The sequence below is a fragment of the Rhinolophus sinicus genome, chromosome 4 (assembly GCF_057876585.1).
Source record: "Rhinolophus sinicus isolate RSI-liver-muscle chromosome 4, RSI-T2T, whole genome shotgun sequence".
In the NCBI taxonomy this organism is placed as follows: domain Eukaryota; kingdom Metazoa; phylum Chordata; class Mammalia; order Chiroptera; family Rhinolophidae; genus Rhinolophus; species Rhinolophus sinicus.
This window is the reverse complement of record NC_142504.1, coordinates 26252233-26276553: the sequence shown is the minus strand read 5'-3', so window position 1 is coordinate 26276553 and position 24321 is coordinate 26252233. Positions and strand designations below refer to the sequence as shown.

At 36.1% G+C, this 24321-nt stretch overlaps 1 protein-coding gene across 1 annotated transcript in view; it reads right to left on the bottom strand.

The window, feature by feature from the left end:
• The window catches only part of THSD7A (thrombospondin type 1 domain containing 7A), a 352776-nt gene that overhangs the window by 206985 nt on the left and 121470 nt on the right, over positions 1–24321 (bottom strand). The window contains exon 2 of the mRNA XM_019726870.3: positions 12197–13028. Within this exon, the coding sequence (XP_019582429.3) occupies positions 12197–13028 (832 nt within the window). The remainder of the gene's footprint in view (positions 1–12196; positions 13029–24321) is intronic.

Sequence of the window (24321 nt, the reverse complement as noted above, 5' to 3'; positions counted from 1 at the left end):
TAAGGAGGAAAAAAAAAAAAAAAAAAATATATATATATATATATGTGTGTGTGTATATATATATATATATATATATATCTGTCAAAGAAATTTCTGGGGAAAGCTAGATAATCACCCTGTAATAAAATGATACAAGATTAGAGAAATAAAGAACAAAGAACATAGGAAGGTGAATGTGTGAGTAGAGGCCTAAAATAATTCCCAGTACATAAGCAACAATTTTAAGATGGAAATCAAACACATGAAATGACTAACACAATGTGTTAGTAGACTCTGAAAGAGTGAGCATATTCTTGATTAGTTTATACAAATAGTGCATAAATGATTTATTAAATTCCTTATCATATGCAGATTTTTTTTTTCCTATTGAACGTATTTCCTCCCATTTAAAACCCTTCTTGTTATATTCCAGTCAGAGGGAGACTCAGTACTACCCACATAAAGCTAGTACAATGCCAGCAAATAGACGAAAACAATGGGTGAGATCACAGTTGCTGCCAAGGACAAGCAAGGTCAGTGCCCTAGTCAGTGGCCAGGCTGCTCAAGGGAGTGTCAGCTCAAGGAAGTTTCTCAAGGAAACTGTTCTCACACCAGCTCAAGGATGAAAGCTAAACTTAGAACAATCAAACGGGAGAGATTAATGAGGCTCTGAGGAAAAGTGAGAGAATGGGAATGGACTTTATTTAAAGTTTATGTGAGGGAGGATTAGGCAGTGATATTTACAATGTAGTTTAAAGTTAATCCCTGGCCGTAAATGCTTTCCTCAAATATGTTTTCAAAGTTACCTAAGAGCTCCTTTTTGTTCAAGTGTCGCAGGATAGAATCATAATTTAAACCAGCAATACTCCTAAGAAGTGATAGAAGTATAGGAGAGGTGAAGCTATCCAAGGCATGATGCGTCATGCCTATACACCTTTCATAGAAGTTTATAGGTGTATATTGACAATATTAGTCTATAGTTCATCATCGTCATCAATGCCAACTAATTGATAGTTATGACTGAATAGTTTAGTGGCTTCAAGATGTAAAAGCTGGAATGATAGACTACATAAGTAAGGATGCTTGAAATGGACCAAAGATTAAACTAAATAAACTAATGCTCAGAAACTATTGGAGTACATGTACAATATTAAGAATGACACATTTTCTAATTTCTGCAGAGAATATATTTTATTTAACTATTCAATGTCAATTGTTTAGCATTAACCAGGCACAATGATACTGACATATAGTCTCAGTTGTATCTCCTGAATGGAACCAATATTTATATTCTACATTCTATATATTCTGCATTCTCTTAGTTTAATATGATGTTTCAGTTGGTGACATTCTCTTACATATTTTGGATGTTTTCTTCATAATCTGCAGAAGTGTAATCTCCTATTGGCCTTAATGACTCCTTATTATTCACTAAAAGACTCAAGTTTGAAAACCAAATGACTCCCTTAAATTTTAGTACTTTAGCAAACATTTATTAGAGGCTGATTATGTGCTAGGCATTGTCATAGTTGAATGGGAGCTATAAATAATATTGTCTTTCACGAAGTAGCTTATTTGCTACCTGTTGCTATTACATGGAATGTGGATGTATACATATAAGGACATATGTGTTAGTATATTTCCTTACATAATATATGTCACAAGGCCTGAGAAAATTTCAATATTTAACAAAATACAGTTTTTAATGAAATTTGGGACCTGACATGATATGAATGAGCTGATAATTTTCTAAAAATTGTTTTAGTATTAGGTTGGTGCAAAAGTAATCGCGTTTTTTGCAATTATTTTTAACCTTTAGAACCACAATTACTTTTGCACCAACCTAATACAATACCAACAACATGTTTTTTTTGTTTTGTTTTTGTTGTGTTTTTTTTTTTGTCCCCCCCCCCCCCCCCCAAGGAATGGAACTAAGTTAAGGAAAAGAGCAGAAGGAAATAGAAATGAACTTTGATCATGCTGTAAGTAAACATATCAGGGTGGGAGATGTGCATAAATTCAATGTAAGTATGAAAAGAAAAATGTCATGGTTAGTGAGGGATGTTAAATAAGAACATAAAAATATGCAGACGAAGACAAGCTTTTCCTGCTTTATAATTTTGACCAGAGCAGCTATCTTGGATCCTAAGGCTGGTTTAGTGAAGTATATTCAGAGTTACAGGCATTTGTTCTGACAGGCCAGTTGATCTAATATTTTGAAATGAATAGAAACACATTCGATAGGCGCATAAAAATGTGTTTCCCTTTTACTGATTATAAATAACTGGATGCTGTATTTCCCTCCTCATTATCATAGTATTCTGTAATCTAAATGGGGTACTTTCTGGGAACACGCAAAAAATAAGAAAATGGAAGACTGACACTTCTGCTGTGAATCAGCCTCTTTATAAAGGGTGGGGAGATCATCATTGAATCAGATCCAAAGAAGCTGTCTCCCCTAAAACAGAAGTAATGGAGAAAACTATTTAAAAAATGGGTATCCTCTGAGTTTTGAAATATATCCCTGTTTGTGGAGAATAGCTTCAGCTTCTTAGAAATGCCTTCATGAGAACCATCTTTCCTCCTAGATACCCATGGCAGCACTCAGGTCTCACGCACACAATGGCTGGACAACTCTGATCAAGGCTTGTTCAAAACCCTCTGCTTTTGCTCTTTTTTGGGTAACTGGGATAAGACACTTAAAACTTCTTATATTCAATTTTTGCCATCTATAATATAGGAATAATGACAGCTGCTTTATTTTATACATAGTGACCTTTAAAAAAAACTGTTTCAAAGTAAAAGTTAGGTTTTATATAATTGCAAAGTTAATTCTGTGTTTGGCACAGCACTGAACGCATAGTAAGTGCTGAATAAATACTTGTTTATTGATTAAGTGATTATAATACACACGTGACATGGTAATTATATTCATGAACCTTCAGTGTTCAAAATAAAGTTTATTTAATTTATATATATTTAGTTAAATACATACCTTTATAAAATAAAATAAATATATATAAAATGGACTAAAAATCACTACCAACAACAATGTACCTTTTCGGAGATAGTTTAAGATTTTAGCCAACGATAACATGAACCTATATGATTAGCAAAATATTTCCTTATTTCTTTATATTATACTTAGTTTTATGATGATTTTTAATAACTTATACTATACTATAAAAGTATAGCATACTTTTATAATACTGTGGATTTAATTTTTAAATAAATAATACATATATTGGGATAGGCTCAAAACACTGTTTCTAATAAATTTGAAGATGATTGACCCACAAGATATAAAGCCCATTTACCTTGAAATCTAATATTTCCTTGGCTTCTCTTTAGTTTCTCATACATATATAACATAATCTCTAGATATGTGAATAATCTGCATACATCATATACTTGCACAATGAACCATTGCTGATGCAAGTTTCAGTGCCTTTGCTCTTGCTGTTCCCACAGTTTTCCACTCTCACCCTCTACCTTGTGCATATCTGCCTACTAGTCCTTAACTCTAGCAGCATTTCCTCCATAAGGCTGTTCCTGATCTTGTGAACTTCCCTTTAGGAAGAACTCAGTACCTCAGCTGTCACTTGCATGCACTCCCCCCACACACACACGTGCACGCACGTGCAAGATAGGACTTGCGATGTATTGTTTTTTTGCACCATATTTCCATAGCAAAGAATAGTTCCTTGAGATTAGGGTCTCCACTTTGTTTTTTTGTTTGTTTGTTTGTTTTTGTCTGTATACTCCAGCACCCAGAATGTCTTACACTTCGTTGAATGAAAAAGTAAATAAACATTAAGTGAATGAATGAATGAATGAATGACCAGCAATGACACAGAAGTCATTCTCTGGCTCTAACATTGTACTCTAGTATACATCAGTTATACTCATCAGGGTCCGCAGAAAACAAATCGCAAACTCATGGGCTAAATCAGAAGAATTTAATAAAAGGATTATTAAGTGTGAGCAGTGTTAAGAGAAATCCTCAAGGGATGGTGAAGACCCCTGGGGTTAGCAAATGTGGGAAAATGATCTTCCCAAGTGATAAAGGGGTTGGGGGAAAGGACTCTACCAGAAGCTGAGATGGACCGAGAGCTGTAAGACAAGGCTGCTGGACAGGGGCTGAGCCCTTTGGTTAGAGGAACGTAGCCATTGCTGATCCAAGAAGACAGGAATAAATGCCCCAACTCCCCTCTCCTCCACCTTCTCATATACTGCTACTGCCTCCCATGGGTAGAATCCAACCAGAAAGAAGAGCACTGGAAAGTCTTATTAATCCTATTTTTACTAATTATTGTTATTAATTATTAAAGCTCAGAGGTCAGCCTGCAGGCACGAGCAGGATCTGGAAGGGGAGGAGGACAGCTCTCTAAGGGCACACTACCCAGTCAGCTCTGCATTTTGAGAGAAGTAAAGGTTCCCTTGTTAGCCATGTACCATCGACAAAAGAATGTGGGCATACTGACTCTACCCCTTTCATCAGATGTGGGCAGCAGAGGCATGCTCGCTCGTGAGACAGGATGACAACGAGTATCTCGGCAAGCAAATTGACACTGGGTACTACAGGAAGTTTTATAATCTAAAAGCCTACTACTTATGCATGAGTAGTAATTTCATAAATGGATTCTAAATAACCTAGGAGTAGTCAGTATTACTTTAAATAGTGGGCAATTTACTCCCTTCTTTTTGGGAAGGTTAGAATTAGATTTGCAATTTCACTGATTCACAAAGTCATAATGTGGGAATGGGCCCTCAGGAAACATGCAGCATATGTATGGAGTAAAAACCCTGCAGTATTTTCAAGACTTCTGAGAGCTGTCTTATTCTACATGCACTATGTATACTAACTCGTGGCAACACTGAGCTTTTTATTGTTTCCACAGTTTGCCTTTTCCAGAACGTCATATAGTTGCAATCATACAGTATGTAGCTTTTTCAGATGGGCTTCTTTCACTTAGTTATATGTATTTAAGTTTCCTCCATGTCTTTTCATGGCTTGATAGCTAATTTGTTTTTAGCACTGAATAATATTCCACTTTCTAAACTAACACAGTTTATTTATCCATTCACCTACTGAAGGACATCTCGGTTACCTCCGAGTTTTGGCAATTATGAATAAAGTGTAATAAACACCCATGCATAGATTTTTGTGCAGACTTAAGTTTTCAGCTCCTTTGGGTAAATACCAAGGAGCATGACTGCTGGCTAAGAGTGCATTTATTTTTGAAAGAAACAGACAAATTGTTTTCCAAGTTAGCTGTAGCATTTTGTATTCCCACCAGCAAAGAGAGTTCTGTAGGTACACATGCTCAACAGCATTTGGTGGTGTCGGTGTTCTGTATTTGGCTATTCTAATAGGTATTTGGTGATATCTCCCTGGTTTAATTTCCATTTCCCTAATAACACCTGATCTTTTCATATGCATATTTGCAATTTGTATATCTTTTCTGGTGAGGTGTCGAAGTCTTTGGTCCACTTTTTAATCAGCCGTTTGTTTCCTTATTGTTGAGTTTTAAGAATTTTTTTATAGATTTGAGGTAACTGCCCTTTTATGAGGGCAACTATGTTTTCCCGGTGTAGCTTGTCTTTCTTTTTCCTGAACTTTTTTTTGCAAATATGTTTTCCCAGTGTAGCTTGCCTTTCATTTTCCTGAACTTTTGCTGATTTTTATATTAGATGTTGAACCTTTCTCTTAACGATTTGTAGAAGTTTTTTATGTATTAAGAAAATTATCTCTTTGTCAGTTATATGTGTTGCAAATATTTTTTCTCAGTTTGCTACTCGAGTTTAATGTTATTAACACTTTTCCTGAACAAATGTTCTTTTCTTAAGAAAATATGATTGAATATGAGTATATCAATCTTTCCCTGGATGCTCTTTGCAATCTGTGGTCTAATGTGTCCTTCTTTAAGACTTTAAACATTCTGTCTTTTCTTCTAGTATTTAAAAATATAACATTTTAAGTATTGAATGACACCTGACATTGTTTTGGTATAACAACTGACAAATGGATTTTTTTTTTCTTATTTATTTACGTGGCAAAGCAATTACCCCTTAATTTTTTTTCCCCAAAATTAATTTGAAGAAAATGCGGTGAAGGAAATGTTCCTTCACTATTGGAAACATATTTTAAGGTTTTGGGGCTCTTTTCTTTTCTAGACCCTATTCTGTTTGACTTGATTATCCAAGCACTAACATAAAATTGATATTATTATTCATGGAATATAAGGCATTTGATTTTTCTGTGATATTCGTCTTTTTACTTTTATTTTTTATAATCTTCTGGCTTTTATTATATACTTATTTTTCCCTTGGTAATTTACAGGGACAATGTAGGGACAATTGGTTTACTAGATGTTCTAGATAGTCACATGGTTACTTTTTTACTTTTCCAAGTCTGGTATTATGTGCAGAACTTTTACAGTTAGGCTTATTTCCTTTTTTTTGTTTGTTTACTACTATAAATGGGGATATTTTAATTATTTTTTCCCCATCATAATGCTGAGCTAATTGTTTGCATCTAGGGAATATATTGATCTTGGGATATTATTTTTGTATCCATCACCCTATTGAATTACTTTATTGTTCATAATATATTTTCAATTGGTTATCTTGAGTTTTCTATGACATTTGGAAAAAAATCTTAATTTTGTCACCTACTTTCCAATTTTCATTTCTTTCTCCTTTCAACTACATTGACTAGTACTTACAGATCGATGTTAACTAACAGTGGCGATAATGTGTTGCCCTGTCTTATTTTGACTTCCCTGTCTTATTTTTGACTTTAAAGAGTTTCTAGTGTTTCAGATTGAGTGCTGTTCTGGCATTCTGTGCAATGTCTCTTGTCTCTCTTTATAAAAATTGTTCTAGATCAGTTCTTGCATGAGGACATTTTTCAGCCTCTTTTAGCAGATTATTGGCCCTTTGCGATTTCAATCTGAGGATTAAAGTTTTCCTCGATTTCAGGAAAGTTTCTATTATATCTTTGTGTTTTTGTGTTGTCTGTTCTATTATTTTTTTTCTGTTGTTATCTTCAGTAATGCCAGAATTTCATATAGTGATCTCCTTTGTTTCCGTATTCATCATATTTTTGAAAAGCGACAGTTTACTTGATGTTCTGAAACTGTTCTCTGTATTGTTGACTCTTACCACAGAATATTTTCCACTTTTTGTTTCTTCTAATGTGAATTTCATTTCTTTTTTGGTTTTATAATTCTCCTCTATTTCTTCTATGAGCTCTGCCAAATCACTTTGAAATTCATTCAGTTTTCTTAACTCTTCCTTGAATATTGAAATTCTTTCTGATGGTTCAATAAAAAAATGTATTTCCTTTACTATCTTTGGTTTCTTGTAGAACTCTTTGCGTATACTTTCATACTAACTCTTGGCCTGGGGTAATATTCTATTTAAGCCAGGCTGAAACTCACTGTTTCACAGGGAAGCCCCCTGGACACATGGTGTGTATGTAGTAATTTAGAATTTGCTTCCAGTGGTCATCAAAACTTGAACCCTCAGTCTATCAACATGATAATCCTTTCTTGGAAGCAATGGCATAGTGAGTTTACTCTCTTAGTTCTGTCTATTATGCCATTTTGTTTGAAAACAGAACTCAAAGATGCTTCAGCAGCCCTTTCACTAACACAGACCATGCCATACTAAGGTGAGGTCATTGGCTTGGCCCCTCAGAAAGTTCAGGCTAGTCAGAGATTTTGAGTTCCAGAAAGTTGCAAAGACATCATGCTGCCCTAAGTTTCCTCCCTCAGTTTCCTTTAATTTTACCATGTTCCCCAAATCTTCTCTGTGAATTGTGATTTGGGACTGTGACTGTTTCCTATTATCATGAAATAATGGACTTTTCATTTGTGTTTTTCATACTTATTGATTTCAGTCTGTTTGAAAGCAGAGCGCAGGGCACATCTATCATCTTTAACCAGGAAGCTCAAATAGAAATAAATTATTTTTATTCGCCTATAATATTCCCCGATATCCTTAGGTTTATGTAGCTAAATTCATTTAGTTATTGTAATAAGATTTTTTTTAGCCTTATTAAATGATTTTGTATTCTTTTACATGAAAAAATTGTTTCTGAATTTAATATAAGATTAAACATTTTACATTTAATCACCAAGTCAGTAAGCTGTGGCCCTGAGCTTTGATGGTGTTATCAATTTACTCTTCATTTGATTAGCTTCACTGATATGGTATAATGTTTGAGCAAAATTTAGGTCAAAATACCTGACTTTTCTCTCTTCTTAACTAAGACTTTAACTTTTTTAATCATATAGTTTATTTATATATGTTCTTATAATTCTTAAATAAGAGAAATATTAATAACCAATTTGTTTAAAATAATGTAAAATCTAGGCCCTAATGAAGTTACAAGATATATGCAACTATCACTTTTTTTGGACATTCAATACTATTTCATCTTTTTTTGGATATACAACTAACCAGGGGATCACTTCATAAATTATATAAATGTCTAACCACTATGTGCTTAGCATGGAAGCTGACCCCACAGAGTGGGATTTTTCCTATGGGGCTCTTGTGTCTGTCGAGACCAGCCTCTGGGTGTGTTGCTTGTGGGGTTAATCGGGTAGTGATCTAGTGTGTATAAAGCTAACCTCTGCGTGTGTTGGTTCTGTGGCATCTTAGGAGGGGCTCCTGTGCAGGCCAAGGTCAGACACTATCTGTGACCGGCCCAGGGCTACTTGCTTGCTAGGAGCTAAAAAGCAATCTGCAGTTGGTTGTTGCCTGTGCTGGGCCTGGAGGCAGGTGGGAGAGGCCATGCTGTGAACCAAGGTTGGCTGCCACCAGCAGTGAGCCTGGGGCAGCTCAGCCCCAGGCCCTGGGTATCCTGAGGCCTGACATCACCTGTTACCTACCTGTAAGGCTGCGCCACTGAAAGAGCTTTGGCTGGTATATGAATTGGGTGAGGTGAGGTCCCAGGTAGTCACCACCAGGGTGGAGTTAGAGGGATTCACCAGGTTAATGCAGATTCAGGTTTGGTGCCAGTGCTGAGCTTGGGGCCCCTCACAAAAGTGTCAGAGCACAGTGAGGCCAGGCACCACCTGCCTCAGCCTGCAGACCCCTGAGAGTTGTCCAAGAAAGACTGGGGCTGATTGTCTGCCACCAAAAGTACCTCAGGCAGCGCGCAAGCCAAGGCTGGCTGTTTGCTGCTAAAAGAATCTCCTGCGGTGTATGGGGAGGGGCTGGCTGCTGGGGTTCCAAAAGTATCTCCTGTGGTGTGCAAACTGGGTGGGGCAGGGTCCCAGGGAGCCACCAGGGTGTAGCAAGGGGAGTTTACCAGGCCAATGCAGTTTCATATTTGGCCGTGTCAAGGAGGGCTCAACACAGGAAAGATGGCACCCACCTCTAGGCTACATGGGAGGAATGGTGGCTATCCTTTAGCCCTTGCCTAAAGCCACACAACTCAATCTTTCCCTGTATGTCTCTGGGGCTTCTCAATTTGCCACCCCTCCACCAGATCTCAGGGTGAATTCCTATGAGTGAGTCTGTGCATAGACGCTTTAAGAGGATCCTACATTGCCAGCAGCCTCTTCCATCCCATTCAGACAGGCAGAATCTCCAGTGATTTTCACAGTAAGATATTGTCAGGACTGCTCTTCCTATCACTGGAACCCTGGGCTGGGGACCCAGTGTGGGGCTGGGGAGCCCAGTGTGGGGCTGGGGCCCCTCACTTCTCAGGGGAACATCTATAGCCAGGATATCCCTCCAGATGCTTAACTACCATACCTGGTTGTGGGCCGGCCCATTTTGTGTCTCCGCCACTCCTACCAGTCTCAATGTGGCCTCTTCGTAACATTCTTAGTTATAGGAGTTCTGTTCTCCAGGTTTATTATTTGATTATTCTATAATGTAGTTGTAGTTTTAATGTAGTTAGAGAAGGTAGCAAGCACAGAGCTTGCCTACCCCATCATCCTGCCAGGAACCCACAGCTCTCATTTTATTGGAATACTTAGACATGTTATTTCTAACAGAATATAAGCATCTAAAAATGATCTAAAAAAATTAAAAATATTTGCTTATTTCAAACAGCTGGATGGCTATTTTAGGCTCTATGCAGTAGCAGGTACTATCCCAATTACACTTTTAATTGAGTAGTCAACATTAAATTAAATGTCTACAGTATGTTAACACAGTGACAGTGGGAGACAACTCAAGTTGCCTTGGAGGCTCATTCAATTACTTGGTGGGAGCCAAGTAACTAACATAACTGTAATTCTTCAGGAAAGGAGATCAAGAAATCAGCAGAATAAGTATAGTCAGAAAAAGAATAAAACAGGGATGGAACTGAAAATACACATGACACAGAATCAGAGGTGAACACACATACACACTTAAGGAGTTGTAGGGAACCTGGAGAATGAAGGCAGGAGAATAAACAGCTATTAGCAGGACCAGCCATGCAGTTGAACTGATGATACCAGAAGGGAGAAAGAGTAAATTACTATGTGGCTGAGAGAAAATACAGTGTCTCCCCCAAAATAAGACCTAGCCAGACAATCAACTCTAATGCCTCTTTTGGAGCAAAAATTAATATAAGACCCAGTCTTATTTTATTAAAATATAAGATCGGATCTTTAATATAATATAGTATAGTATAATATAATATAATATAATGTAATGTAATGTAATGTAATGTAATATAATATAATATGATATAATATAATATAATACCGAGTCTTATATAAGACGGGGTCTTATATTACTTTTTGCTCCAAAACATGCATTAGAGCTGATTGTCTGGCTAGGTCTTATTTTCGGGGAAACACGGTTTAACTGGTAAGTCCAAAGAGGGAAGAGAGTAACAAATACCCTAAAAATAGAGACCAGAACAATGCTATACTGAGACAAATTATTGTCTTGCACAGGTAAGTCTAGTGTTTGTTTACTTATTTACTTAAACTCTATCCTGCACTAAAAAGGCTTTAAATAAGCTTTCAAAATCTGTAGATAGCAAAATCACTAGTCAAGAATGAGTGAAGAAAATCATGAGGACGAGAAAAACATGAAGCCGGTGGGGTATGTTAGTGAACAATATAATATGCATGTCACAAAGTCCTATTTATGTTCCCAACAGCCAAAGTCAATAGGAAAATGTGATCTGTTACAAGATTTCCAGCGGCCATAAAGAAAACAATCCAGCTGTTCACCAGAGGCACATGGGTTGACAGTTCAGTGAAATTTATCTTACATGTTTTTAATTAAGAGAACAGACATATGATGGAGTAGATGACATTTTCAATGTCGTTTCTACAATATATATGATATAAAATTTTGAGTGCTGTTACCATAATTTCTCTTAATTCAGTCCAAATCATAGCTGCATAAATATTTCAGAAAAAAGCAATTATGCAAATGATCCACATAAGCCACTCCCAGATGGTCTGGCTTATCCAAGAGCAAAATTTAGAATACACAGAGAACATCATACCCTTTTAATAATCCTCAGTGTATAATCCTTAGTAAATAATTTCACAACAAATAAATCACACATGAGAAAATTTTTCATAATACAGTCATTATTTATCCAGAGATAATTTGACAAATAATTTCTGTCTAGAAAATGCAGCCAATTAATTACACGTTTGCTAAACGAGGCAACTCATGATTAAATGCCATCTACTTACCTTAATTTCAACTGGTTCCCCTTTCCTTCTCTGGGAAGAGTTATTTCATTTTATAAAACGTGAAAGGGAATTATTTTTAGGTATAGCTCCCTGGTTTGCTATTTAGATTTTGTTTATAGGGTAATTCTGAAAATGCTATAATCTTGGAGAGATTACAAGCGTGCCTTATTCTCAGTAAAATAAGTATCTGAATTCAAAATCCAAAAACTCTAGCCTCTATTTTTTTTTTTTTCCGTTATAGGTGGAAAACAGCACTGTGCCCTAAAGAAGCCATATCACCTCACAGAGAATCACTCATGCTCTAGGTTTTGACAGAAAAATTGAAATGAATTCTAGTAGTATAGTGCCTAAACATGAGCAAAACAGAAATGCCAGGAGACCCACCAAGTTTAAATGCCTTAAAGTGGAAAATATCATACTTGGGGATAGTGCATACTAGCCTGTGAGCATATGGATTCCAGGATTTCATACAGCGTGTCTTAAGTACTCTCTAGCTCATGGTCTTGACAGGGAGACACGAGTAGTTAACAGTAATAAAATGTTACCTCAAATCAGCAGCTTTCCCCGTCTTGTTCATACAGGTAACCTCTCTGGTCTGATATCCAATCTGGATGTCCCAATATTTGTTCTCTTGTCGGTTCTGTCTGTTTCTATTTCTCTTTTTCTTAATAAGTTCCCGGGCCTCTGGATCCTTCACTCCTTTTCCTCGGTCTTTCTCCCGGTCTCTATTCTTCCCACGCCTCCTTGCTTGTCTCACTTGTCTTGCGTGGGGCACTGAGCATGTGCTCCAGGGCCCCACATGCAAGCTGTACATGCTTTCTTCCGCTTCGCAGGGACTGGACTGACACACCTGAAACTCAGTCAGGTTGGGGCAGCCAGAGCCTCCAAACTGAGGGGGCGCCACCACGTGCCGAGTCCGGTGCTGGAGGCCACTGCCACAAGTCTTTGAGCATTCTGACCAGGCCGAAAACTCAGACACAATGCAGTCTTGCTGGCAGGGGATGAGGCAGGCCTGCTCCAGGAGAGGCTTGGGCTCAAAGTACTCGCAAATGATATCCTCCGCAGGAATGTCTTTCTCTTTCTGGATGCACGTTATCTCTCTCACTTGAATGCCTTCTTCCCCCTTAATGCATTCAAGGGGTTTCTCCAGGCTTTTTGAAATCACGGGCTGACACTGATTCCACGCTCCCAGCCTCCAATCGTACAACTCTTTGTGCCAGTCACAAACTTTGAAACAATTTTGCTGGTTACTGGGTCTCTCGGCCTGCTTACAGTTTGTATGTAATGTTGTCCATCCTTCCACATGAGCACACCACACAGCCCGGGTCTGAATGCCTCCTGGACCACATTCATCTCCCATGCATCGGCCCCATGGACCTAAAAATGACACCAGAGTTAACAGTGCTACTAGAAGAAAACTAAAAGTTACTTTACGTTCCAGAAAGACATTTCAAGATCTAGTACATTGACTTCCCCAAAGTGTTGCAAAGTAGGTCTCTGCACATGACTGTTAGAAAGTAATCATCTGCATTCAGAATTGCAAAAAGGGAACTGTGTCACAGTCTATATAAGGTAACTGCTGGGACAATTTCACTCTGGGTCCTTCTGGGATTATTAAAAGCTTGCTTCTATTCATTTCCTTAATTTTAGGTTGTTAGAGAACCCATGCTCATAAAGGACATCAGAAGTTGGTCACAATGAAAACCTATTACTCCTGCTTCATAACCATCAAATCCATTTCAGAAACAGGCAGAGAAAACAGTCCTATGTGAAGAATTTGGTCTCCTGCAGGCTATATGCCACACGTCAAATTTCTTTTCCTGAGCAATTAACTGTTTTATAGAACAGGCTCTCTTCTGTCTCATTTTCTATTGCTATACACCGTGACTGCAAGAGCCTAGTAATATATGTGTGTTGACAGAAGCAGTTACTTTCTGTTAACCAAAGCTGGGAAGTGAAAGTCTTCATCTAAGCACATTTTACCTTTAAATGTACCCCCTTCCCCAATTTCATTTTTTCTCATCTCCCCAGTGAAGTATAAAACTGGAAAAGAGAATTCAAATTTAACTAAAAGACTGGCAGCTTTCTGAACACTGAAGGGTTATTTGGAGTTCTATTAATTTATTCATTTCCTAGACATGAACTATTTGGTATTATAGAGCTATTTTATGGGATACTTAAGTGGCTTTAATATGAAACATGGGCCTTTTACTTTTGAATCCTTCTTAGCATAGATTGAAACCTTTTTATATTTGCATAGATTATTTCTTTTTTAAGGTATATAGTAGGATTTTCAGTGCTTTAACCGGCAGATCTCAATTTATAAAATTGAGAATTATATTATTTTGGAATTTTAAAGAAACACGATGATCATATAAATACATGATTTTCAAAATGTGCTCCATGAAACGTGAGAAATTATTTGATGTAACCTCGAGTCATCTTCAACAGGTTGTGTGAAAAGGTGAGGGCCAGCATGTAGGGTTGGGCTGTAGGGTTCCCCAACCCTACCCCACAGCCCTCCTCCCTCATTGTTGCCTCTATAAGAAAAGTTCCATTATTATTATTTATTGTATGCATGTTGAGATTATGCATAAGATTTTGTCTGACAAAAGGCTTCTGCTGCTGAAAGGTGAAAACCACTAAACTAGGCCAATAGATTAACTGTATGGATGAAAAAAAAACAACAGGTGACAAGAAGGGGAAGTGATTGCCAAGTTGGTGTTTTGAATGAATAACAAAAGCCATTGTGAACTTCAGATTCCAGTTCTGACTTTTTACCTTCATGATTTACCCTAGATTTTAGAACTCAAGACTTAGATACTCCTATACAAATTGATTAATCTACAAAGAATGAAATACGAAGAATGTGTTTATCATTTAATTTAGACATTTAAGTTTGTTTAACTAGCAAGATGCTTACAATTTGATAATGTTAATTCCATTACAAATGGAATAATGGAGGTGTAAATAGAAAAGGGATTGACTGAGAATATTTTGCTAACTAATCATTATTGTGTGAAAATAAGAATTGGATATTTGGCATACCCGTATCATTACCTTGTGAAATTTGTATGTGAAGAGTTATAAGGAAGTTAAAATACAGTTAGAGAAACAGTCTTTCCAGAGGGCTGATGTCAAAATTTTATGAGCTAAGAAAGTAAGTTTGTTACATCTGCCCATGTATAATACCTGATATTTTAATCTTATTTTTAATTTGTCAAAGGGAAATACATATTTATAAATCTATTCATGCTCTCTTAGAGATTTTGTAAATATTCAATTTGGGAATCACAGAACCTAGGACTGTTCTCAATAAGGGAACATAGTAATATATATAAAATTTTAGAATTCATTCCATACATATCTTAGATATTCATTCCTTTCCCCACTGTTCTTGAACAAAATAGTAATCCTTATTTACCACCCTAAATAGAATATAAAGATATGTTTATGTTGGACCATTAAGTTAGAAATAATAGCTATATGCCATATGTCTAAATTTCAAAATGAACTGAGTCTAAATCTCAGATATAATTCCTGCAAACTTTTTTTGATATTTTGTTGTTTTCCATTCTTTGCTATTAATTATGAAATTAGACAGATGAATTAGACTAGGACTATTAAGAAGTTAATTTTTTATCCTCAAAGTAAAAATGAAAAAAAATTATGACAAATTATAAATTTGTCACTTAAAAATATTTAATTGTACTTTTTAGATTGGTTGTACTACTATTAGTGCTTTAATTAACTGATGAAACAATATTTTATTACATAAATCTGAATATACAAAATGTGAATTGACTTCAAGTCTGCATGTTATTGCTGAGTAAGGAAAACATACATACCAAAAACAAAACCCCCCAAACTATGAACCAAACCTATACAAAACTAGTGAACTATTAAGTTTGAAAATTATCCTAGATAAGAGATTGTGAAGATATGAAACTTTTATACACCAAATTTACCAAGCACTCCAGGCTTACTTTCAAGTTTATTCAAAAATTAAAGTGAATGATGGTTACTTTGAAAATGACTTATGGTTTATGACATCAAATTAAGGAGAGTTCCCGTCTTACTCTCAGAAACAGCACACACGTTTCTCACATCATGCTTATCGCTATTTCAATTAGTTTACCGAATGATGGTTTGCCAAATATCTGTTTATCACATTTGACTGACTCTGTGGCTCCTTCAGGAGAGAGCATTGCCTTTCTTCTGCAATATTTCGTTTGATCGTGTCTTTTAATTTTCATGGCTGGCTTTTGAATGAACTTCCTTAATCATTTTGTTCAGAAAAGAGAGAACTTAGTTTGTAGATCTTACTGTCCAAGACATTACATGGCTGATGTCAAGGCAAGCAGAAAGAAAGAAATAGAGTTCAATAAAACTTCTACACTATTTTATATACATTGATAATGAGTAAGCATTTCTAAAGTTTACTCAGATAACCACGGAAGCATACATTGTAAACACAAATACAATTCAAATTCCATTCCAAAAATATTATCATAGATTCCTGTTAACCAGCTACTCATAGATAACACTGTTGCGTTTACTTCATTCCCTATATATTTACACTGAGAACCAGAAGATTGGCTATCCTGAGAAAATTCCATAGAGATCTATAAAAATACGGACTGGACTAAAGAAAGATAAAATACATGAGGACACTAGTGAAAGTAGAGATGGCAAAATAATCACAAGGGAACATAAAGAAAACTCATTCATTTTGCAGGCTTTAAATGCTGTCTTATCTTTTCATTGCACCTTGGGTATTACACACGTGTCCAATTAACAGACCTCTTGAAAAATCAGATCTTTACCACCGTATACCGATGAAGGGCTGTCTACTTCTTTCCTCCGAGCAATCTTAAAATAATCACACATTGAACAGAAGGGAGACCATATCTAAAATTGCTCTTGACAGCTAAGAATTGTTAGCCTATTTAGCTACCAGGTTTCAAGGAGTACAAATGTTGCAAAGGGCAATTTGAAAGCACAATCTGCAAACCCTATCAAGGAAAACATGAAGTCCTCTCCCAAGCACAATATGAAACTGCGATATTGAACTTATATGTCTGTATAAATGTTAAATTGTAGCCCATTTTATATTAGCAAGAGTGTGAAGTGGTGGTGCTGGAAAGGTGGCATATGTGTGTGTCTGGGGGTGGGGGATGTTTCCTATTTAACGAGAATAGAAAGGATTTCCACTGGTTTGGAACTTGCTTCATTTAGTATTCTTTTTCATGATTACATAAAGGGAACTTGAAATCTAATTGTGCAAAACAAAGGACAGGCAGCTTTCTACTTAAGGCCTTGGATAATACCACATTATGAATGGAAATGTATTCCTGCATACAGATTTGCAGGTTTGTGTTCATTCAGTATCATGCAAAACATTTCTAGGATGCGGGTCAAGAAATATATGTAGGACACTTAACTTGACAGGTTTTACGTAAATTGAGAAAAATACTGGATGTCTTATTCCACTAAAAAGAAGTTAAAACAACTGTTTACCCAAATTATTCGTGCAATTGACAGGCTCACAATAGAAATATTTTCACTTGAAATTGAGGCAAAATGATACAAAATTGTTAAAACAACTTTAAACAAGTGCTACTTGGCTTAGGCTTCGATAGGTTAATGCTTTAAATATAATTCTTAACTAACTTTCCAAAAATGTTGATTAAAAATGATTTTGTTTATTCCTGCTAAAAAGGGTTTTATAATATCCCTATTGTCTTCATGTCATTCACCGCTCTCTCTTTATTTCATTCTATAAAAGACAGGCCTTTAATTTTAAAATTAGTATTTTGCCCACCACATTCAACACTGATGTCTTCTAATACCACTTTTTATATGTCAAGGGCACAAGAACAATATAAGGTTGAGTCTATAAAAGGCCACATTATTCACAGGTGGCTAGCAACTGTTCCAAAGAGCCTTGTAAAAGATAAACACTATAAAAGGAGCATGAGAAAATTATGCAAACTACTTTCTGATCTTGTTTGCTATAAAATTCTCAGATGAGCCAGTTTCTTGTTAGACTAAATATGATTGCATCCTTCAGATGAGACAGTGCATTTTCCCTCATGGATCTGGTTACGGAACAGCGTTTTCCAGTTTGCCCAGATCGAGGAAAGCACAAGCAGTTTAGGAATATACTAAATTCTGTCTCTTGAATGCTGCACAGTAGACCACCATGTTTCCCCGAAAATAAGGCCTCACTGGACCATCAGCTCTAATGCGTCTTTTGGAGCAAAAATTAACATCAGGCCCGGTCTTATTTTACTATAATATAAGACCGGGTCTTATATACAATACTACACTATACTATACTATACTATACTATACTATACTATACTATAATATCGGATCTTATAATATAATATAATATAATATAATATAATATAATATAATATAATATAATATAATATAATACCAGGTCTTATATTAATTTTTGCTCCAAAAGATGTATTAGAGCTGATGGTCTGGTTAGGTGTTATTTTCGGGGAAACACGGTATTTAAAATTCATAATTCACAGAATTAAAAAAAATCTGTTTTTACTCAAGTAAATCAGTGCAAAAAAAAATTAGAAATTACTGCTAGTAGGAAAGAAAATTCCTCGTCAATCCCATAAACTATAGGTAAGCAGTCTTCATATTTTGCTGTCATCCTATTAGGCAATTAAAATACATATTTATATAAATTTGGGACTGTGCTTTAAATTGTTTTATAATCTGCTTTTTTACTTTACAATATGCTATAAAAGTAATTCAATTTTAATAAATGTGGGGGATTCAGATAAACACACACACAAACATGCACACATACACACACAGGTTGATCTTATTAGACAATTACTTAATCTCATTTGTTTTTAATATTGACACAATTAGATCTACACAATGGTTCCATAGTATGTTGTATAAATTTATCATGATTTATCTAATTTGTACTGTAGTTGTGAAAATTTACATCTTTTTTTCTAATTGTTTACAATATTATAAAGAATGCTACAATGAACATCCATTGTTACATACTGGTCAAGTAGTTTAGTCAAACATTTTGTAAATTTTAAAGCTTTTGATATAGACAGTATTGCAAAAATGCCCACCAAAATGTACCAGATTGCCCTACCACCAGCAATTTATTAGTATCTATTTTTTCCTCATATGCACAGACTGTTATTTGTGCAGGTTTGGGCTTCTACTGGGGGAACTTTATGTGCTCATTTCTTCATAAGATCCATCCTTTGGCTGTTTTGTCTCTAAAGATAGTCTTTATTCTTTTAAATACAATCCTTTGTGTACTGTGGTCTCCAGAAAGACCTCAAAGCTTCTGAAGAACTGAGAATATCTTTTTTTTTCAGCACTAAAACATAATTCTTGACTATTTTATCTTCATCTGGTCATTTAAAAGGACTTTTGCTGTGGATAGAAGCAAACATGTGGACTTATATGTCTGTCTTGAAATACTTTCAGAGATTATTTGAGTTGCCTGGTACATTATGCCATTCAATATCGAACTAATTATTTTAATTATAAATATGCACTCTGTCTAGGACACCCCTTTGTATAGATTTATGAACATAAAAACAATTAAAGTTTGAATATTTAAAGATAGTTTAACATTTCTTTTTAAAGAAAAACAAAAGGGGAGCTCATAGCTTCTTGACTTGAGTTTTAATTTAATGAAATTTAATTTAAAATATAATTCTCAAATGACAAATCACTTTGGTAGATAAGGCAAGATCACTGTGAAGTCAAGCTGAGCTTTCATCTTCAACAAGTAATTAAACTTTAAAGGAAATTATGTGAAGAATATCAAATTAAATGTACAAAATTAGGACAAGCTCTTTAAATCTGAATGAGGAATCAGCGACTACGATAGCTGATTTTACAGTTGCCAAATATAGTAATCAATTTTCAGACCCTATCATGTTTGATCTCTCTTAAGAAAATTACTTAACCTCTTTGGATCCTGGTTTCTCCCGTTTGTAAAATATAATACAAAACATGTCATTAACTTTTATCGTCTCATAGTACTATCTAAACCATAAGCTAAGTATCAATATTATGAAGTGTGGGAGTACAAAAAATTAATTTCCTTCCACATTCTAAGTTATTCTAGCTGGGCTAATAATCACGTTAACATGAGGCAAAAGAACAGAAATTGTCCAAAATTTATTACAGATGTATATTTGGGGGTGTCATACGATATGGGACCAAAGACTCATTGGACAGTCGTGGACAATCAAGGCTTGTATGCCATTTTGGACAAAGGAAAAAGAGGGCATGGGTCAGGGATTTCAAAGGGAAAGTAGGTAATTCACAAATAGATGAGAAAGAGCAAACGTGTGATAAACAAATTCGTGCTGAGCAACTCACAAACAGTGGGACACAGAGGGGAACCTAGCAAACAGATTTTTTGCTGGGATCCTCCCTGTTTGCACATTTAATTCATATATGCTAAGGTGAATATATTAAGGTTCCCTTCCTGATGTATACACTACCTCTTAGGACACCATAGTAAGTCAGGATCTGGTGTGTGTGTGTGTGTGTGTGTGTGTGTGTGTGTGTGTGTGTGTGTGTGAGAGAGAGAGAGAGAGAGAGCGAGAGAGAGAGAGAGAGAGAGAGAGAGAGAGAGAGAGTTGCTTTTCCTTTCCCCTAAAGGTGAATATTTCTCTGTTGCAGAAAGCATAGCCTTGATTCTAAATCCTAGCTGTCTATGCTGCAATTCTCTTATTAGGGCTAATTAGAGATTCCACATAGCCATTTTCTCTATCAGAAACCTGAGTAATAACATCGGATCTTCTGGGCCGTTGTGACCTGAGTAATTTAGCAGCTTGCACCACAGCCTGGACCTGCTGGAGAGGTCTCTACTGTAGGATCCATTTATACCTGGCAGTCTTCCACATCAAGCAATAAATAGATGGTGGTAATATTTCCAAGTGGGATGTGTGCTGCTTTCAGAATGCACAGAGGCTGTGGTAGCCAGCCTCCAAGATAGTCCTAGTGGTCGTTGCTTCTTAGTATTCATGCCTGTCTACAGTTCCCGCTAACACTGAGTAGAGTTGACCTGTAAAACTACTAGGATATTGTAGAATTATTGGCATGTAATGTATAAGTCTGGATTCAAAAAAGATAACGTGACTTCTGACTTTCCCTATCTTGGTTAATTCATTCTGGAAGAAATTAGCTGTGATATCATGAGGATATTCAAGCAGCCTTTTGAAAAAGGACTGAGCTGTCCTGCCAACAACCACGTGAGTGACCCATGATTTCCTTGGAAGCAGATCCTTCAGCACCAGTCAAGCCTTCAGATGACTGCAGACATGGCCAATGCCTGGACCATAACTTCGTGAGAGCCCGGAGTAAGAACTACCCAGCTAAACTGCTTCCAAATTTCTGATACACAGAAAATGTGAGATAATAAGTATTTATTGATTGTAATATGCTACATTTTGAGAAAAGTTGTTATACAGCAATAGATACCCAACACAGCACCTGGAAAACAATGCTGCCATAACCAGAAGTCAAAAATATGGGAGTGGTATACCTGAACTGGGCAGTAGGCAGAAGCTGGAAGGACAATGAGGAAAGTATTCGTAAAAGCCAAAGGTGCTTTGAAAAGACTGTTAGAAGAAGCCTAATGATGGCTGCCAGCCAGTAAGGACTTAAAAAGTAGTGAGGAGAATGTTATTGGAAACTTGGGGAAAGGAGATTCTTGTTACATCACGGCAGATAGTTCAACAATACTGTCACCTACAGTCATGTGTAAAATAGAAAATATACCTAATGGACTGGGAGATTGAACTAAGATTTCCAAGCAGTGTGTCGAGGGTGCCACCTGGTCTTTCCTATTAGGGTATTTCGAATATTTGCCACTTCTTACTCACCAAATCCAGCTAGCATATGTCCTGAATACAGTGGACCAGTGTGATGCTCTGAGGATGTCAAGACAACCAAGGTCCCTGCTAACTATAGAAGGCAGACGTATTCACCTGGCCCCGCGGTGAGGGAGGGAATGTGTCTAGGTCTACATTCTCCAGTAAAAGCGAACAGTTTTTGATCCTTTTTACTAATGGGAATTGAGAAAAAAATAATTTTGCTAGAGCAGTGTGCCAAACACTGTTTTGATTTGTTCTAGCTTAATACCAGCTCTTTGATAACAGCTGCGGTTGGATCTAACACTTGGTTACGTTTACAGCAGCTGGCTGTCATCTTCCATGATCCATCCAGTTCTTACTTTGTTCAGGGACAATACCTGAATATGATGTAGACCAGTTCTCCCGCCATCTTCTGAATGTGTGATGTGGCACTAACTTTGGAATTCCTCCAAGGATGTTATGCTAGAGGATAACACAAAATGCTTCACTTACTATTTACAATTCATCCCAATTTATCAAAAAGGTAGGAGTCTTAGTAACTCAATAGTAAGCTACCATACGTCAGCCTAGAAGATGAGAAAGCAAAGCATTTATCCACTTGCCCCTATTCATCACTGGTCAAGAATAAACCCATGACCATTCACATTAACTCCCTCACAATTTCAAGGTGTGTGTGCGTGAGTGCTGAGTGAATTTCTATAGGAGTCTTGCACTTCCATGTCAGAGAAGCTCCGGGAAAATAGGCTGTTCAGTCTGTGGTAAGTTGCAGTCAGTTTGCACCTGTGTGAATCTGGTTAAATGTGTAAAAAACTGGGAGTCACAGAAGTGACTGGAGGTGAAGGTGGAGCCAAGAGAATCTGAAATGACCAATTAGTGGCATCACATGCCTAGCAATTGGTGAAGGATTTTGTTTGTTTGGGTTTGTGTTTCTTCTAAAAATGTCAAACCAAAGGAATCTCTTTTTCTATGAACAATATACCTTTAAGACACAATTGCTAAAGGCTGAAGATGTCTGATTTTTTATCACATTTATTTATTCATTCGACAGATATTTCGTGTGAGCCTACAAAGTGCTAGTGCTGTGATAGGCAAGCAAAATAGATACATATTAAGATAAGAAAGCACTTCAAAGGTGAAAACAACCCAAACATCCATTAATGGAGAGACAGATAAACAAAGTGTGGTATATACATACAATGGAATGCTATTCAGCCTTAAAAAAGAATGAAATTCTGAAACATGCTACAACACAGACAAGCCTTGAAAGTGAGATTAGCTAGACACAAAAGGACAAGAATTATATGATCCTCCTTAAATGAGGTATCTAGCATAGCCAACTTCATAGAAACAGGAGGTACAAAGTTACCAGGGGCTGAGGGGTGGGGGTGGGGGAGCAGTGAAAAGCTCTTGTTTGGTGGGGACAGAGTTTCAGCTTGAAATGATGAAAAATTCTGGAGATGGATACTGGCGATGTTGCACAACAATGTGAATATACTCAGTGGCACTGAATTGTTCACTTGGAAATGGTAAAATGGCAAATTTTATGTTATATATATGTACCACAACAAAAAAATAATACTACAACAAATTTTAGCCAACACTTTTTATATTCACATCTATAATCCTCTGAAACATAGGGGACCTTTCTGGATATAGCAACATGGTGCCAAGGTTCTAGAAAGCTACTGCAAAATTCAAAGACTTGGAGAATTCTTAACTTCCTTAGACCTAGAAGCAATTTATTTGAGGCCTTCAAGCAAAGAGGGAAGGGCCAATTATGGATCTGATAGACTTTTCTTTGTCTTATTAAACGCTGAAAAAAAAGAAAAAAAAGAGTAGCTCAGAGATGCCACCATTATCATCTTAGGTAGAGTGTCTAGCATATTAAATAAGTAGTTCTCATTCAAAATAATATATGCCATGTTCTTCTGCTGATGAGGTTATACAGTTAATTGCATACCTCAATAATTACAACATAGTTTTAGCCAATAATTTCAAATTGTGCATACAATCTTCGCAAAATGAAAAATAAAAATGAAGTGAAAATAACCACCTTTTGATGTCTGTGCTGTTTTTATTACACATCTAGAAACATATATTATTCTATGATTCTTTAGGAGTTTTTTTTAACCCATATTCTGGTTAACAAATATATACATATCTGTTTTTATAATAAAGCTCATTTTTAGGTACAGAGTATATTTTAGTATTCCCTTGCATACAATAAACCACTCCTCTCAAACAGGACCCAAGTAGATTTTCCCCCATAATATTATACAACAATGAATAAACTTAGAAAAAACATTAATTTCTTAATTTCTGGCACTAGGGCAGGACTGCCTTCATCACAAGCAATTATTAAGGATGATGATAATTCAGTTTTTATCTTCTTTCTTAAATAGTCTACTGCTCTACACTTAATAAACTGAGAAATATGACTTCTTTACAAGAGACCATAAAGCCTTCCTTCATGGTAACTTTAATCAATGACCATGTGCATTGCTGTATATTTTTATAATCTCATATAATTTCTATCCCACAAAATGCTGTACTGTAATTTTATAGTCAAAAAAGTAAGCAATTCAAGTACCTGAAATAGATTTCCAACATAATTGGTACATATATGGATGTAAATATAAAAAAAACATAAATATAGTTTTAAATACAAATGACTTTTGCTACTAAAATATTTGATCTGAACGTAAATACTTTATCTGAAGCCAAGTAAATCCTTACAAATCCTACGTGTTTAAGGAACTTCAGTGTATGGTTTA